This window comes from Rhipicephalus sanguineus, chromosome 4 (assembly GCF_013339695.2).
Source record: "Rhipicephalus sanguineus isolate Rsan-2018 chromosome 4, BIME_Rsan_1.4, whole genome shotgun sequence".
Taxonomy (NCBI): domain Eukaryota; kingdom Metazoa; phylum Arthropoda; class Arachnida; order Ixodida; family Ixodidae; genus Rhipicephalus; species Rhipicephalus sanguineus.
In genome coordinates this window covers 5,817,626-5,834,146 of record NC_051179.1, presented here as the reverse complement: position 1 = coordinate 5,834,146, position 16,521 = coordinate 5,817,626, and the positions used below count along the sequence as shown (strand labels likewise).

General features: G+C 50.1%; 1 protein-coding gene across 2 annotated transcripts in view; it reads right to left on the bottom strand.

Moving 5' to 3' along the window:
- Positions 1 to 16,521, bottom strand: part of LOC119389323 (transcriptional adapter 2-alpha) — a 193,802-nt gene that overhangs the window by 133,700 nt on the left and 43,581 nt on the right. For both annotated transcript variants that reach the window (XM_037656528.2, XM_037656531.2), the window contains exon 4: positions 7,664 to 7,723. In XM_037656528.2, the coding sequence (XP_037512456.1) occupies positions 7,664 to 7,723 (60 nt within the window). The remainder of the gene's footprint in view (positions 1 to 7,663; positions 7,724 to 16,521) is intronic.

The window sequence follows — 16,521 nt, the reverse complement described above, 5'->3', positions numbered from 1 at the left end:
CAGGCCTTCGAAGCGAGTGTGCCGGCTGCGTACGCCGACATCGTCCATACGCCCCGACTGCAGCCAACCATGCAGTCGTCATATCAGCAGCCGCCCCGTCCCTCGCGTCCTGCCACGTGGATGGGACCTAGCCTGGCAAACCGATGGCGCACTTCCGACAACCGCCCGATCTGCTTTGCGTGCGGTTGCGCCGGTCACGTAGCCCGCTATTGCAACCACGTGCAGCCGCCTCGAGTCGGATCAGCCGTCACCAACCAGTCCAGCCGCCCGTATTATGACCCGCTGCCGCCTATGTCACCGACGTCACGCCCAGGTCCATCTACCTGTCGGTCACCGTCCCCACGACGCCGCTCACTGTCACCGATGCGGCCTCGTCCGGTCGCACGAGACCAGGAAAACTAGTCCTCGCAATCCAAGAGGCAAGGGCTGCGACGCTATCGAACAGCCAAAGCCCTCAGCAAAGCCCATCAAACGTAGTAGACGTGTTTGTAGATGGTGTGCGCACATCGGCCCTTGTAGACACTGGAGCTGCCGTTTCCGTTATGGACGCTAAATTTAGCCGACTACTACGAAAAGTGACGACGCCACTTTCCGGGCTCTCCCTCCGTACAGCCAGCGCTCACAGTATTCACCCGACAGCGGTGTGCACAGCCCGTGTCATGATTCAGGACGCTCTGTACGCCGTCGAATTCATCATAATTTCCTCATGCTCTCACGACGTCATCCTGGGATGGGATTTTCTCGCCCGTCACGCCGCCGTAATTCGTTGCGCACCAGCCGAAATAGAGCTCTCACCATTCTCAGATTTGACGCCGGCGGACAGTCCACCGGCTGCGACCAAGGTACTCGTCAAAGACGACACCACACTTCCTGCAAACTCGTCAACGGCTGTGTCAGTCTGCTGCACCGGTCTCGCCGACGCCGTTGCACTCCTCTCTCCATCTGACCGCGTCTTCACTAGAAAAGGCTTGTTGGTGCCATTTGCGACCGTGAAAGTCATTCAGGGCGACACCGACATTTTTGTTACGAACCCATCCCCGTACATTGTTAGGTTGGTGCGAGGGGAATGTCTCGGCAGAGCTGAAGCCCTCGAAGACGCACAAGTTATGGACGCACCGGGTGACACGCACTGTGCCAACTCCCATTCGCTCAGTGCTGTTTCCACATCTGATTCGTCACCCGCTGATTTATTTGGTTCCTTGATTGCTGAGCACCTTACGTCGGTCGAGCGTTCCCAGCTTCTATGCCTGTTGGAAGAATTTCGTTCTTCGTTCGATGTAGCGCAAACTTCTCTCGGCCGCACGTCTGCTGTCACGCATCGCATCAACACTGGCGCCCAACCACCACTGCGGCAACGTCCATATCGCGTGTCGCCAACAGAGCGTCGTGTAATTACCGAGCAAGTCAAAGACATGCTTCACCGCGATGTTATTCGACCCTCAAACAGCCCGTGGGCATCTCCTGTTGTTCTCGTTGCGAAGAAGGACGGCTCTGTGCGGTTCTGTGTGGACTACCGACGACTCAATAAGATCACCCGTAAGGACGTCTATCCCCTACCTCGAATAGACGATGCCATTGACAGCCTGCAAGGAGCAGAGTTCTTTTCATCGCTCGATTTGCGCTCAGGGTACTGGCAAGTACCCATGGCTGATGACGCTCGACCGAAGACAGCGTTTGTCACACCCGACGGCTTGTACGAATTCAACGTCATGCCGTTTGGGCTGTGCAATGCGCCCGCGACCTTTGAGCGCATGATGGATACCGTTCTGCGCAACTTGAAATGGCACACGTGCCTATGCTACCTCGACGACGTCGTCGTTTTCACCCCGGACTTCTCAACACACCTTCAACGCCTGCGGCAGGTTTTGACGCGCTTGAGTGACGCCGGGCTACAACTGAATCTCAAGAAGTGCCGATTTGCAGCACGGCAGCTGACGATACTAGGATACGTGGTGTCCAAGGACGGCATCCTCCCAGATCCAGCCAAGCTTCGGGCCGTGACAGAGTTCCCCAAACCTACGTCCGTCAAAGAACTGCGCAGTTTCGTAGGACTATGCTCCTACTTTCGGCGCTTCATCCGAAACGTCGCGACTATCATATCACCGCTGACGAAGCTCCTTGGAAGTAACGGGCCCCTCAATTCGTGGTCGTCAGAATGCGACGACGCTTTCGCAAAGCTCCGTCGTTTGTTGACGTCTCTTCCCATTCTGCGCCACTACGACCCTACGGCCCCTACAGAAGTACACACAGACGCCAGCGGTGTTGGCCTCAGTGCTGTCCTTACGCAGCGCAAACCTGGGTTCCCGGAATATGTTGTCGCATATGCAAGTCGTACGCTTACTAAAGCCGAGACCAACTACACCGTCACGGAGAAAGAATGCCTGGCAATCATTTGGGCCCTTACAAAGTTCCGACCTTATTTGTATGGTCGCCCATTTGATGTCGTCACCGACCATCATGCACTGTGCTGGTTGTCGTCATTGAAGGATCCCTCAGGCCGTCTTGCCCGTTGGGCACTTCGCCTGCAAGACTACGACATCCGCGTGCTGTACCGCAACGGACGTCAGCATGCTGACGCCGACGCCCTGTCGCGCTCTCCCTTGCCTGACGACAATGCCCACAACTCAGCGTCTCACTTTGTCGTTTCTTCCATCGATATTCACACCATCGCTACCGAGCAGCGCAAGGATCAATGGATTGCCTCACTGATAGACTTGCTGACTGATCCATCGGCCACACCATCCACTCGCTTGTTGCGTCGTCAAGCCCACCATTTCGCCGTTCGCGACGACCTGCTCCACCGACGCAATTGGGTCATTCCACACCAAACGTCCCAGACATTGCGCTCGACCCTCTCCAAATGTATTGTAAAAAATTGTGGACGTTCATATCAGTGCACTATTTGCCCTCGGAAAGTATTTTTTGGAAAAAAAATTTTTCTTGTCTGTTACAGTGATTTGAATTTTGCCGTAGTGGGTGAAACATAGGTTGCGAAAAAATACTCTAAAAAATACAATACTTTACGGAACGCCCTAAATATCTGCTGTTTACTTGAAAAGGAATGGCACTATCTTATTATCACCCATTGACGACCACTACTTTGTCTCACGATGTGCTTTGTGGTGAAGCAATGCTGCAATTCTGCGCCCATTTTGATTATTTTTTAAAAATTCTACGAATATTACAGACAAAATAGGACTATATCACATGGCTGGATAGTTGGCAGTAAACGTGTCAAAAAAGTATTGAAGTCGATGACCGAGTAGTTTCGAAGTGGAAAGGGCGCAAACATTGAAAAATGTGTGAAATGCTCCACGTTCAGGCACATGTAGAGTGGTGATGCAGTCCAAGTAAAAATGCACGCTTGGTCTCGTTGGGAAGAGTAAACAAAGGAGATTTATTTGTGAAAGTTTCATCGGAGTGTTTTTTGTTCTTGGCGAGAAACAAAAATTTATGTTGAGCGTTCGCGGCGTGCCTGGGCGCGGGCCCGTAAGTCCGCTTCACTGCGCCGCCACTGTTTCTTGGGGCAACGGAAGTATGCAGCGCCCACGCGGGTGGCACGATCGTGTGCTGCTGCGAGTTTTCACGTTGCTGAAAACTTGCAAACAGTGTATATGGCTGGCAGAATGTTTCGGAAGGGCACTAAAGGCTGCCGGTTAGTAGTGGGAGCAGAGCACGATTTCATTGCCACGTCACCGCATGCAGACGTACGACAGGTGCAGAGCTTGGGTTGTGTTCTCGATCTCTGCGGAGGTTGCAGTTCTTACTTCCGTTGCCGACGTATGGTTTTCGGACTCTTCGCCACTTGAAATCCCTGTGTTGCTGAGTAGGTGGTGAGCCCGGTATTAAGAGTGGTCAGTGATGATGGTACGAAAAGGTGAAACGTGCGCGTACCTTTGAGTGAGATTGTATACTCAAACCTTGCTGAGAGGTCAACTTCCTGCCACGCTGCATGCGATGCTTTCATCTTAGTAATCTCCTTGCGATTACTAAGCGAAGGCGATAGACATTTAAAAGGACGCAGCCGCCTTAAAGGCGGCTTCGTCCTTTTTTACATTTATCGCTTTCGGTTTCCGTTGTACAGGCTAACCGTCTAAAATATGACACGATAGCAGTATACTCACCATTCGCAATGTTTATCTTATTACGCGCTGCCAAGGGAAGCGGCCGAAAGACGAACCTTCGAGTGCCGTGTGCTCGCTCGGCGACGCGATCACCGGAGCAAAGTTCACCTCTGCCGAAGATCCCAGCTTAAGAATACGTAGCACCATTCGGCTCCGAGGCACGAATGGCACGAGTCACGTTCAAGCGAGCTGCCCATACAAAAGAATTATAAGTGTATTCCCGGTGACTATTAGCCACTTTTATTATATAATAATATATTTTAAAGAAACCATCACTCGTTTTCCCTGACACTTCGTCGGCGGCACTGCGGAAAGCCGAAGAATGCGTGTCGAAACGAGAAAACTCACAGCAACACATGATCGCGCCACCCGCGTGGGTGCTGCATACTTCCGTTGCCCCAGGGAACAGTGGCGGCGCAGTGAAGCGGACTTACGGGCCCGCGCCCAGGCACGCAGCGAACGCTCAACATAAATTTTTGTTTCTCGCCAACAACGAAAAACACTCCGATGAAACTTTCACAAATAAATCTCCTTTGTTTACTCTTCCCAACGAGACCAAGCGTGCATTTTTACTTGGACTGCATCACCACTCTACATGTGCCTGAATGTGGAGCATTTCACACATTTTTCAATGTTTGCGCCCTTTCCACTTCGAAACTACTCGGTCATAGACTTCAATACTTTTTTGACACGCTTACTGTCAACTATCCAGCCATGCGATATAGTCCTATTTTGTCTGTAATATTCGTAGAAGTTTTAAAAAATAATCAAAATTGGCGCAGAATTGCAGCATTGCTTCACCACAAAGCACATCGTGAGACAAAGTAGTGGTCGTCAATGGGTGATAATAAAATAGCGCCACTCCTTTTCAAGTAAACAGCAGATATTTAAGGTGTTCCGTAAAGTATTGTATTTTTTAGAGTATTTTTTCGCAACCTATGTTTCACCCACTACGGCAAAATTGAAATCACCGTAACAGACAAGAAAAATTTTTTTTCCAAAAAATACTTTCAGAGGGCAAATAGTGCACTGATATGAACGTCCACAATTTTTTACAATACATTTGGAGAGGGTCGAGCGCAATGTCTGGGACGTTTGGCGTGGAATGACCCAATTACAACGGCGACGGCCGCCAGTGGCTACTAGTAATACCCCGCAGTCTGCGTTATCACATATGCGAGTCGTTCCACTCTGATCCGCAGTGTGCACACCCTGGGGTATCGAAAACCTACCGCCGCATTCGCCAACGTTACTTTTGGCGAGGGATGTACCGCTACGTGGAGAAGTTCGTTCGCTCCTGCATCGATTGTCAGCGCCGCAAAACTTCAACGCACCTGTTGCCAGCAGGTCTGCAACCTCTACCTTGCCCTGACCGACCGTTTGGGCGCGTTGGCATCGATTTATATGGGCCACTTCCACTGACGTCCGCTGGTAACCGCTGGGCCATCGTCGCTGTAGACCACCTCACGCGATACGCTGAAACTGCTGCCCTCCCTGCGGCTACAGCGAGCGATGTGGCCTCCTTCCTGCTCCACCGATTCATGCTGCGTCACGGTCCACCCCAGGAGCTGCTCAGTGATCGCGGCCGTGTCTTCTTGTCGGAAGTCGTCGAAGCCATTCTCAAAGAGTGCAACGTTGTTCACCGCAAAACTACTGCTTACCACCCACAGACAAATGGCCTCACCGAACGCTTCAACCGCACGCTAGGCGACATGCTCTCGATATACGTCGCCGCCGACCACACAAATTGGGATGCCATTCTGCCCTTCGTTACGTACGCCTACAATACCGCCCCTCAGAGCACTACTGGTTTCTCGCCCTTTTTCTTATTGTATGGCAGGCACCCGTCGCACACCATTGACACAATCCTTCCCTACAAGCCGGATCGATCTGAATGTGCGCCTATTTCTGCCACAGCCAGACTTGCTGAGGAGTGTTGCGAGCTCTCCAAGACCTTTACTACGCATAGCCAAGAGCGGCAGAAAAGCATTCGCGGTGACACCACCAGTTCTGCGTCCACGTTCCTTCCTGGAGCGCTCGTATGGCTCTCGGTCCCTACCACTGCACCTGGCCTCTCTTCCAAACTACTGCCCAAATACGAAGGCCCCTACCGTGTCGTCGAACGCAAATCCCCGGTGAACTACCTCATCGAACCCATCGACCCATCCTCGGACATGCGCCGTCGAGGGCGCGACATTGTCAACGTGGCGCGCTTGAAGCCCTACCATGACCCGCTCATAGTGACAAGTTGCTAGGTCGCCAGGCGGCTCCCTTTTCGTAGCCGGGGTAATTGTAGCGAAGCGTTCCTATTGAGTAATGGGTCGTCCTCTCGAGCGCCTTCCAGTGGGTCGTTCTCTTCTCTGAGAGCACGCTCCTCGTGCAGAGTCGGCCCCGCTTTGACTGTCGCTGCCGTGCGCCGTCGCTGAGTCCCCGTTAATAAACGTCTTGACAATATTGTTGCTTAGTACCACTAGATACAAGATGCCAAAATTTAGCTAAGTGCCGCACCCTAAAGAGGAAATTTCTTTAAATTCAGGCATTTGAAAGCGGTAAGACTTGACAGAAAAGTGTTGAATCAGCATAAAAAATTTATAATTTTCATTCAACTTCTAGGGATGAAAGCAACATGAAAGACACACTAAAAGCCATTCGTGACAAGGTTCCAAGATTGACATCAATTGGAAAGAAGTATTCATTCTAACTCTTATTCGCTCTAGTATAAATCAAGATTTCAATATCTCTATTCACCTAGTTCTCAGTCAATCTACCTGTGTGGGTAGTTTCCTTGGAGTGGTACCATTATCATTACTGGTGCTGCTGCGAGGTTGTTCGGTGTCCCCAAGGATGTTTCAGGGAATGGCAAGGATTTCAAAACCAAGTGCTTAGCAAATGCGTGTTAGCACCAGAACTATGACTTTTATATGACAAATGACAAAAGCAGCTCATTGAGTACAAAGAAGGCCTGGCAATGCTTGATCTCTGTCTGGATTCAATGCATGGAGCGTAAAGAGTGGGTTCACAACGACTGCATGGATGCTTAGAATTAGAGTTTTAAGTGCTTTGACACTGCCTCGCTTTGCCCCTCAGGTGGGGGCAAAACAAGGCACTTGCTATACTTCCAGTTTTCTTGCACTTTTGCAGAGCAGGAACATGGCCATGATTATTCTTGCTCTATAACGTGGGCAGAAAGACTGGATTCTTTTTCTGTGTGCTTACCCACAATCTAATCTCAATGCAATGACAAAATGAGGATAGCTGCAGACAAGTTGATGATGTGACAAAAAAACTAACTGCCTTCAATGAGGCAAGCACTAAACTGTCAGCAATGCTCAACCACTGCTTGAGAATGAGAAGGACAGCTTGGTCCTAAGAGCATCATTAATGAAGTTAAAGCAAGAAAAACACTCGACACTTGCGCTGCTGCAATGCCCAGATATTCAGACACAACACATGCACACAGTATCCATCACACATGCACACCTGATGCACGTTGCTTGAGCACGTGCAGATGAACTGTCATGCCAACAAGGTTGCCTCACCTCTATAGGGCACAGGAGCAAGCTGGCAGCTGCCGATGTTGCTGGGCTCAGACGCAACACCTGGGGACAGGAGGTTGATGTATTCAGAAATTAACTGAGCATACAAGGTCGTTCACCAAAGCAGCCCCATCCAATGTTGCACTGTCACAGCACACCGAAGGTCAATGAATGCACAGCATTTTGCAGACAAAAGAACCAAGAAACATGCCTGGCATATCAATATTACTGGAAGGACCTGTATGAGCCAGCCTCAATTGCTCTGTATAAGGAAGAAATAAAACTTAATTAGGCTGCACTTTGAATGTGTCGTACGTCCACCTTGTCAACCACCTGGTAGCACGTTGCGGGGTTTTAAAAACGCATGGTTCAAATTCTCTGCACTCTTCTTCGTTATCCGCGCCGATTACCAAGGCGTCTACAAAAAAGTTATTTTTTAATTGCTGTGCCATCACATATCGATCTGTCACCTGTAGAAAATGATGCTGCGCTGTTACTAATCATTGTTGTGACTTTTTGTGTAGTCTATGTTATGTTGTAGATAGTGGGAATGACCGCTGTTTTCTTTTTCTCTTTTCGAGACCCCTCTACAGGTGGCGCTCTTCAAAACTGCTTCAAAAGCTTGTAGCCTATGAAGTGAATCCAGTTAACTGGCCAGGCGAAGACAGCGTGTTTGGTCATCAAGGCTCTCTTGGACACGATGATAGCAGGATCTGCTCAACTAAACACCGCATCATCACGGAAAAGACAGCAAGACTCATCCAACAGAACCCGTATCGTGTTGCTCATCGTGTTGCATCGATTATCGTAAGCTCAACCATGTTACTAAGAAAGACGTTTATCCGTTGCCACGGGTCGATGACTCTTTGGACAGGCTACGGCATGCGCGCCAATTTTCCTCTATGGACCTTAAAGGCAGATACTGGCAAGTAGAGATTTATGAGTGCGACCGTGAGAAGACTGCTTTCGTAACACCTGATGGGCATTACGAACTCAAAGTCCTGCCTTTCAGTTTGTGCATGGCCCCAGCCACATTTCAAAGGCTTATGGATACTGTTTGTTTAGTCTCAAATGGAAAACATGTCTTGTGTACCTCGACGATGTGATTGTTTTTTTGTAGCGTTAGCTACACTTGCCTAGCCGGAGCCGATTTCACGTGGAGCATCATAAGCCATGCTGCACATGCGCGAGGATTAGTCATGTCACACAGCTGGGTCACCGGAACTGGCATCTCACGCGCTTTCCGACACCGCCGCGCGCGGCTTGCCGCTGCTGGTCTGTGGGAGAGTGGCGTCATAGGCGCGAAAGACACGCTGGCGCCGGCGCGCGCGCCGACTCCGCCACCGTCGCGCGCGGCTCGCCGCTGCTGGTCTGCGTCGCATTCAAGAGGAGTGACGTCGTAGACACAGTGGCGCCGGCGCACGTGCAGCTATTCGCCTTCACTGTGCAGTCGCCGTCTGACACTGCGCTGGGGCCACTTGATAGCACCTCTGACTGGCGTTTGCAGGTGGGTAACACCATGGAGAAGGAGAACGCAAATGCTGCTCGACGGCGCAGAAGAGCCGAGAAGCTTATCTCATCGGATCCCGAAGTAGTTGCCTGGCAATTAGCGGTTCAGCGTACGAAGAATGAACAAAAGAAGGCTAATAATCCTAGACAATCTGGAAAGCTAAGAATAATCAGCTGAACCTTTGCTAACGCTACGGATATCCTAGCATAGCCGAGCTAAGCCACTGCAAATTTTTCTGACACATTTGAAGAACACCTAAAATGGCTGCTGTCGGTCCTTCAAGCCATATGGTCCGCAGGACTTGCACTGAAACTGGAAAAATGTCACTTTGGATTTGAAGAACTTCAGTTCCTGGGACATGTGGTCAGTCACGAAGGTGTTAGGCCTGACCCAGATAAAGCTACAGCCGTCGCAAAGTTTGCAAGACCCACGAATAATAAGGCAGTCAGAGGTTTCCTGGGTCTGTGCGCCTATTACCAGCGATTTATAGCAGACTTTGCGCACATCGCATCTCCACTCACCCGCCTCACGAGGGAAGATGTTGCGTTTATATGGGATGAGGAGCAAGAGGTGGCGTTCAACGAGTTACGGCAGCATCTACAAACTCCACCAGTGCTCGCTCACTTTGATGAGGATGCACCATCAGCCATCCACACAAATGCCAGCAACGTGGGCCTAGGTGCCGTTCTGGTTGTAGTGTGCACGTATCACATCAGAATAGGCACCAGGCGCGGGGCGAGTTTGTACTGGCGGCGCTTTCGGTGGAAGCGCGGACTAATGGCATGTGGGTGCCGGAAAGGGGCAGGCGCTTGCTGCGGGGACACAGGGCTGGATGTTGGCTGCGTTTCATTGTGCTCTCGTCGCTTGTGTCCTGCGCTGCCTAAATGCCTCAGGGAACCAAGCCCGCGCAGACAGGTTGCGCTGAAAGCTGCACAAACAGCTATGCAAACATGCATAAAGCTGGGGAGTACATCCACTTTCATCGATTCTCGTCTATAATCACCGTCGACGACGGCCTTGCTCGCGCATCGGCTGCCAACGACGGCCCTCGTTGCGTCAAGCTACATGAAATACAGAGACTGAAGATAGCTGTTAAAATACTAGGATCGGCGAAGCATCGAAAAGAAAAACAAAACAAGAACAGGAGTGTGCAAGAAGTACAACAGAGGAACAACATGTGCAATCGGCCAAGCATCGCGTAAAGAAAGCCAAAAATCGAATAGGAGACATAGGGTATCCTTTTCAAATGTTGGGAGACAATGTTAACGTGTAGACAGAATGACGAAGTATTAAAAGTTCGGCGGATCCCACTCCTTGTGGGAATCGGTTTCATGCGAAGCAGTCAGTGAGTAGTTCTATGCTGCATTTTTTGGCTTTGAGCCAAGATACAAGGTGGATCGACGTGTTTTTGTAAGTGCAGTAGTTCTGTACACATCATGGTCTTACCAGGCACGTCGACTACACTGTCGTTCAAAGGGTAAACTATGGTCTGACGTAACGTCTGCACTCACATAACAGCACAGACATAAGTATTATCGCAGTGAAGTGCACTTTACAGTACGATGATGTAACTCATACGTAACTTTCGTTAGCATATTCCTCCGGGGTCGAGCAACGCTTAAATATAGCTTGCTGAATCATAGCCAACACTGGAACCACAGACGTTAACCTGACATGACATCTGTATCATAGGAGTACATATGTAGTGTTTATTGCCTTGTTATAAAATTAGATAGCCAGCACCACAACCGTAATTGATGTTGCACCGACACCCTATGCAGGCTGCATAGGGTGTTTTTCCAAAGCAGTTTCTAGACCTGGCGTGGCTCTGTGGCAGAATATCTGATTGCCACGCAGAACCCTTGGGTTCGATTCCTGCTGGGATCCTAACTTTTATTCTTTGCATTCGACGGGTCAAAGCTGATGGTGTCTGTTTTTCTTAACGCTCTCGCATTCAAATTAGCAATGCCTGTTCTCTCTATTCCTGAGTAGATATAAACTGTCAATCACCAGTGGCACATACCTATACAGTCGATCCCGGATATATCAAACTGAAGGAGATCGCAAAATAGTTCGATATATCAATAACTCGAAATATAAAATATGCGTATTTAAGTCTTATATTAATGCATTGCAGGTCTCGAAACAGTTTCCGGAATTCGTAACAAGTGCTAACATGACGATTTGCTCACAATTAGTGTGCTAAATAACAAGGTGGCAACTTCTTTTGCAAGTTGCCGCACTTTATTTCGCACAAAAATAGTATAAACTTGTCTTGCTTCTAGCGCGCCGTCAAGTTCATCAAGTCATCCTAAATATCATTGAAGCTTTCCAAATAAGCAAATTCAGCACCTTTGGCCACAACAGTGGTGACTGACGCTGAACGCCGATGCAAGCTCTGGAGCGCGCTAAAAGGTTGTTTAGCGGCGTTGACATCTTCATAACCGCACCGGTCCACTTCCGCAGCACCGGCAACATCAGCCTTGATCATGACATCGATGCAGTCAGAAAAAGCGACGTCGTTATCTGCACCGATGAAGTCGCTTGCTGTACTCCCGTCCTAGAGAGCGCCCAGAAATGCTAAGTCGCAAAATTCACTGAGGCACCGTACGCCATTGCCAGCGGTCGTGACGCACCCAAAGTCGTAACCTGGCACCAAAGCCCTTAAGGAAACATTTCATGACGGCGCTTTGCTGGACATCGTTCCAAGTACCAGTCATCAATTTATCGCTATGAGCGGGTCAATGTTTAGTTCGACTCCCAATGAGGATTTGTCAGGAACGAAGCGAGAAGTACACGCATCCTCAAGCCGCAAGAAACAGCGCAGCCAACAAAAAACGAAGGCACAAGTTGACATCTTGGCAATGGCGATGGCACTTAAAGCTTTGTAGCAAGCAGGCGCTGCTTTGGTGCGAAAAGCAAGAAAAAACATAGCCTCCGAGATGTGTGTTTTATGATCCAAAATGCCAGAAATACGTCCCGACATTGCGGATCTCGAAGGCCATGCTTTGCGGGCCCACATTCCATCGTGCGCGAACATTTGCGGGCCCACATTCCATCGTGCGCGAACAAACAGAGAAGGGAATGCTAACATTGCAACGAGGCTGCCAAGTATCTCCGCATTCATCTCATTTTGGTGCCTTCGGCAATCGGCCCCTTTCAAAAACACTATGCACGTGTGTTACAACCTACAGATCGCGCATCAAACAAGCCAGTGCACTCGCAAGTGTTGCGCTACCAACCAGATCAACGTAATGCAATGACACCGCCTTTTCGTCACCTGCACGCGAAGAGCAATCGGAACTTGACAGAACGCGGCCGAAAATGACCAACATTTGTTAGGAAAAATGCACTCTCTGGAGTTTGGCGCGGCGCAGCGTTCGATATATCGGATGTTTCGCTGTGCGGGAGTTCGATATATGTGTGCACCAGCCCTATACTTTTGCATGGGAAATTCACGGGGATTTCTCAGCTATTCGATATGGCCAATAATTCGATATATCCAAGTTTGATATATCCGGGATCTACGTACTATGTCTCATGGTAAACGGGTGTGTGCCACACGTGTCTAGAGGAAGGGTTTGAAGACGTACGCAACAAGATTTTTACGTTGTTCATGTCATGACCAAACAGTCATATTCGTCACATCCTCTTACCCTCACATGCCAATTTTGGTCTACACCAAGTTAAAGAGGCGATCACGACAGCACCCAGACGTAGGCAGATAGATTAGATTAGATTAGATTAGATTAGATTAGATAAGACAAACAGACAGACAGACAGACAGACAGAAAGAAAGAAAGAAAGAAGAAAGAAAGAAAGAAAGAAAGAAAGAAAGAAAGAAAGAAAGAAAGAAGAAAGAAAGAAAGCGAGAAAGAAATGCTCAAAGTGCCTAGGGGTCGCTAAGAAAAGCTTTGCATTTAAGAAATAGAAATGGTGCTACTTACATCTAGCTCCACATCGCTTATTGCATTAACTTCGTCTGCGGGGTGCACAACACAATTTACACTCGTCGCCTTTATATTCCGTGATGTCGTGCACGTGACCTGCTTCATGCAAGCGATGACCCATCTCTAGAGCAGATGCATGAAAATGCGTACGCCAACTGGTCAAGCCTTTAATATCGCAGTGCAAAGCAACTGGCAGCACCACGAGTGCCCTTGCGCTGTCAGGACTCGCCCTCCCGCCAAGAGCCCTACAGCGAGTTCAGCAGTTAAAATGCAAAGGTGCTTATTTTACATTGTGTCACCAATCGAGCCTGTCTCATTCACAGTCCCAAAAGGGAGGAAGCGTCGTGCCCCCTCTGATCCCCCTCCGAATGAAAACAAACGCCTACAAGCCCAACACCACACAACGAAGCTGACTCGTTTGATGTTCCGATGGCGCTCATCAGTGTATACATGAGAGGGACGCATGTCATTCTTTATAGATGACTTGGCGACCATTAAACATGTCCACAACCGCAAAGGACTGCGCGGGAGTCTCCCTGAAGCCCGACGACAGGCCCCGTTGTCTGAACACAGGTCCGACAGTCAAACGCTTCATGCATTGTTCAAAAGAACACTGTTGCTGCCGCTTCTCTTTGCCTCTGGGCGAGAAACACAACAACATACAGCTTCAAATTGTTCAAAAAGAAACGCCGCCACTTCTCTTCGAATACGGGCCAAAAGTAGCAGAGCCTATTCTGCGTCGTCTGCTTCACATGCCAGTGCTGTTCCTGCCACCGTTTGGGGTGCTTTTCGGGAGGGGCGCAGCTGGCACCTTACGACGGCCGCCCAGTGCCTATACGGTCACTAGCGTAAGTTCGGACTTAGCGAGCCACAGGGCCCCTTTTGCTGTCGCCTCGCATGAACTAGCGTGCCGCTGCACAAGTGCGTTTGGGCGACAAAGGCGCCGAGCACAGCGTGGCAAGTACACAGTACTGCTCTCGAGAATCCGCAACACTTTATTGCTTGCGGCAACACCACAAAACATACCACGCCCGCTCCCAAAGGCGGCAGGAAAAGCAAAGAGGCTTAACCACACCACGGGCGAAAATACAGAACTACAGGCGTTGCTGGCACGTCTCTGTGGGCAATGGCTCACGGCGACACGCCACTAAGGGAAAAGGTGCCTCACAACCAGCAACCACTGGGCCCAATCGCTCGAGGGAGGGCAAACTCCGTTCGCGTTGGCTTTCGATAAGTGCGGCTCGGCGTAGTATAACCACGTGTGAACACACTGCACCACTCTTTGGCCAAGAGTTTGGGAGAGACAACGTAAGGTAAGCGCTCGCCGCTGGCGCAAGGCACCGTTAGCGAACTCTGTCCGAGCAAACCCCAAGAACAAAGGAGCCGACGAATGGGAAGAAAAACATGCACTTACCCTACAATTTCCAGAGAGAGAGTCTCTCCCCGCCGCGCGCGAAATGTCTTGCGACAACACCTGCGGCACCACCACCGAGATCCGGCTTTGGGTTAGGGAGGCTAACGTCACCCCCGCTCGCCCAGCACCGTAGGACTACGGAGGAGGGGAGAGTCATGATAGGACATGTGGATGGCAGAAATAGGCGAAAAACCCGCGCAATGGCGACAGGCAAGCCTCAATCCCATATGGTTCAGAGTCAAGATGGTGCCGAGCGAGTGGTTGCTTACGTTAGCCGAACATCGTCCTGTGCCTAGTCCAATTACTCAACCACGGAGAAGGAATGCCTGGCGGTCGTTTGGGCAGTCGCAAAGTTTCGCCCATATTTATATGGCCGCGCTTTCAGAGTGGTAAGCAACCACGATTCCCTTTGTTGGCTGACCAAAATGAAAGACCCTTCTGTATGTTTGGCGCACTGGAGCTTACGCCTTCAAGAGTACAACACGACAATAGTCTATAAATCAGGCAGGCAGCATTTAGATGTCGACTGCCTCTCTAGATCATCGATTGAGTCACCGAGCGGAGATGACGACGAATGCACCAGTTTTTTAGGAGTTGTTGATACGACTGTCATCTCTGAGCAACAAGATGATCGGGAGCCCAACTCATTGATTGAGTTTTTGAAAGGACAAGCCACGAATGCGCCGAGTGTTTTTGAGAAGGTTGCAACAATTCTGCTTACGCAACGGAATACTTTACAGGAAGAATTCCTCTGCAACAGGAAAGAGCTACCTGCTGGTAGTTCCCGAAACTCTCCACAACGAAATCTTGCAAGCCTGCCATGACGAAGTCCCTTTGTGCCACTTCGGTTATACGCGAACACTGTCACGAGTAAGAGAAAAATACTACTGGCCAAGACTCGCAGCGGAGGTGAAACATTACGTTAGAACTTGTATTGACTGTCAGCACCAGAAGGTTCCAAAGGCTAAACTTGCTGGGCTGTTACACCCCATTGCGGTACCAGAAACTCCATTTTCACCGAGTGGTATGGACCTTTTGGGCCTATTTCTGATATCGGATAGCGGCAACAAATGGATCATAGTGGCGACAGACTACCTCACCAGTTACGCGGAAACCAAGGCAATTCCGAGCGGCACTGCATCTGAAGCGGCACAATTCTTTATTGAGAACATTGTCCGGAGACACAATGCTCCCGAAGTTGTCGTAACAAAAGAACCGCGTTCACAGCTGAGCTTCCGCGCACTGTGCTTACACTTAGTGGCACTGCACTGTTAAGATCAGTGGGCCTGCCTTCGCTGTGAGGCACCGGGACAGAATAAAGGAGGCAGCCCCAATTTGCAGCGAGAAGAAAAGCATGAAGGCATGCACTGCAGTTTCGCGCGAAAGGTGGAGCTCAGCTCGAAACAACACCATTTTCGCTGGTGCTGGAGTAGAAATGTGACACTTTGCACCTCCGTGCCCCAGGAAGGGCCGAGTTTCCCCGAATACGGAGAAGTGGGGCCTCGGACCGTGGCTGATAGGACGTCTGTGCTCGGGTCAGCGCCAGCTGCTCAGACCCATGCTCTGGGGCGAGGGAGGGAGCCTGGCCTGTGACCGTCGTTCGACACCGCGGGTGGTCATCGAGCAACGAGACAAAGGACTCGCCGCATACCGCATGCCACAGGCATGTTTTCCACGAACAGAGAGCGTTGCAAGAACAATACGGGCGCGTGTGTATGTGCATGTGTTGGGGGCGGTGCCAGCAAAGTGACCCACGGAATTTGTCACCTGATTGCCATGAAACGTCCCCTGTTTTCCCTGTTGTCCTAGGTTTGGCGTCTAGGGACTGTGAAGGGTGTAAAACAGGCAATCGAATGCATGAGAGATGATGGAATCTGGAATGAACATTGAAGCTGTAAACATGTAAATAAACCTCTTGTACACTTCATCAGCTCCTTAGTCCGGTTTCCTCCAACAGCAGCGCTTCTTGAAGACGAGCTTTGCGACC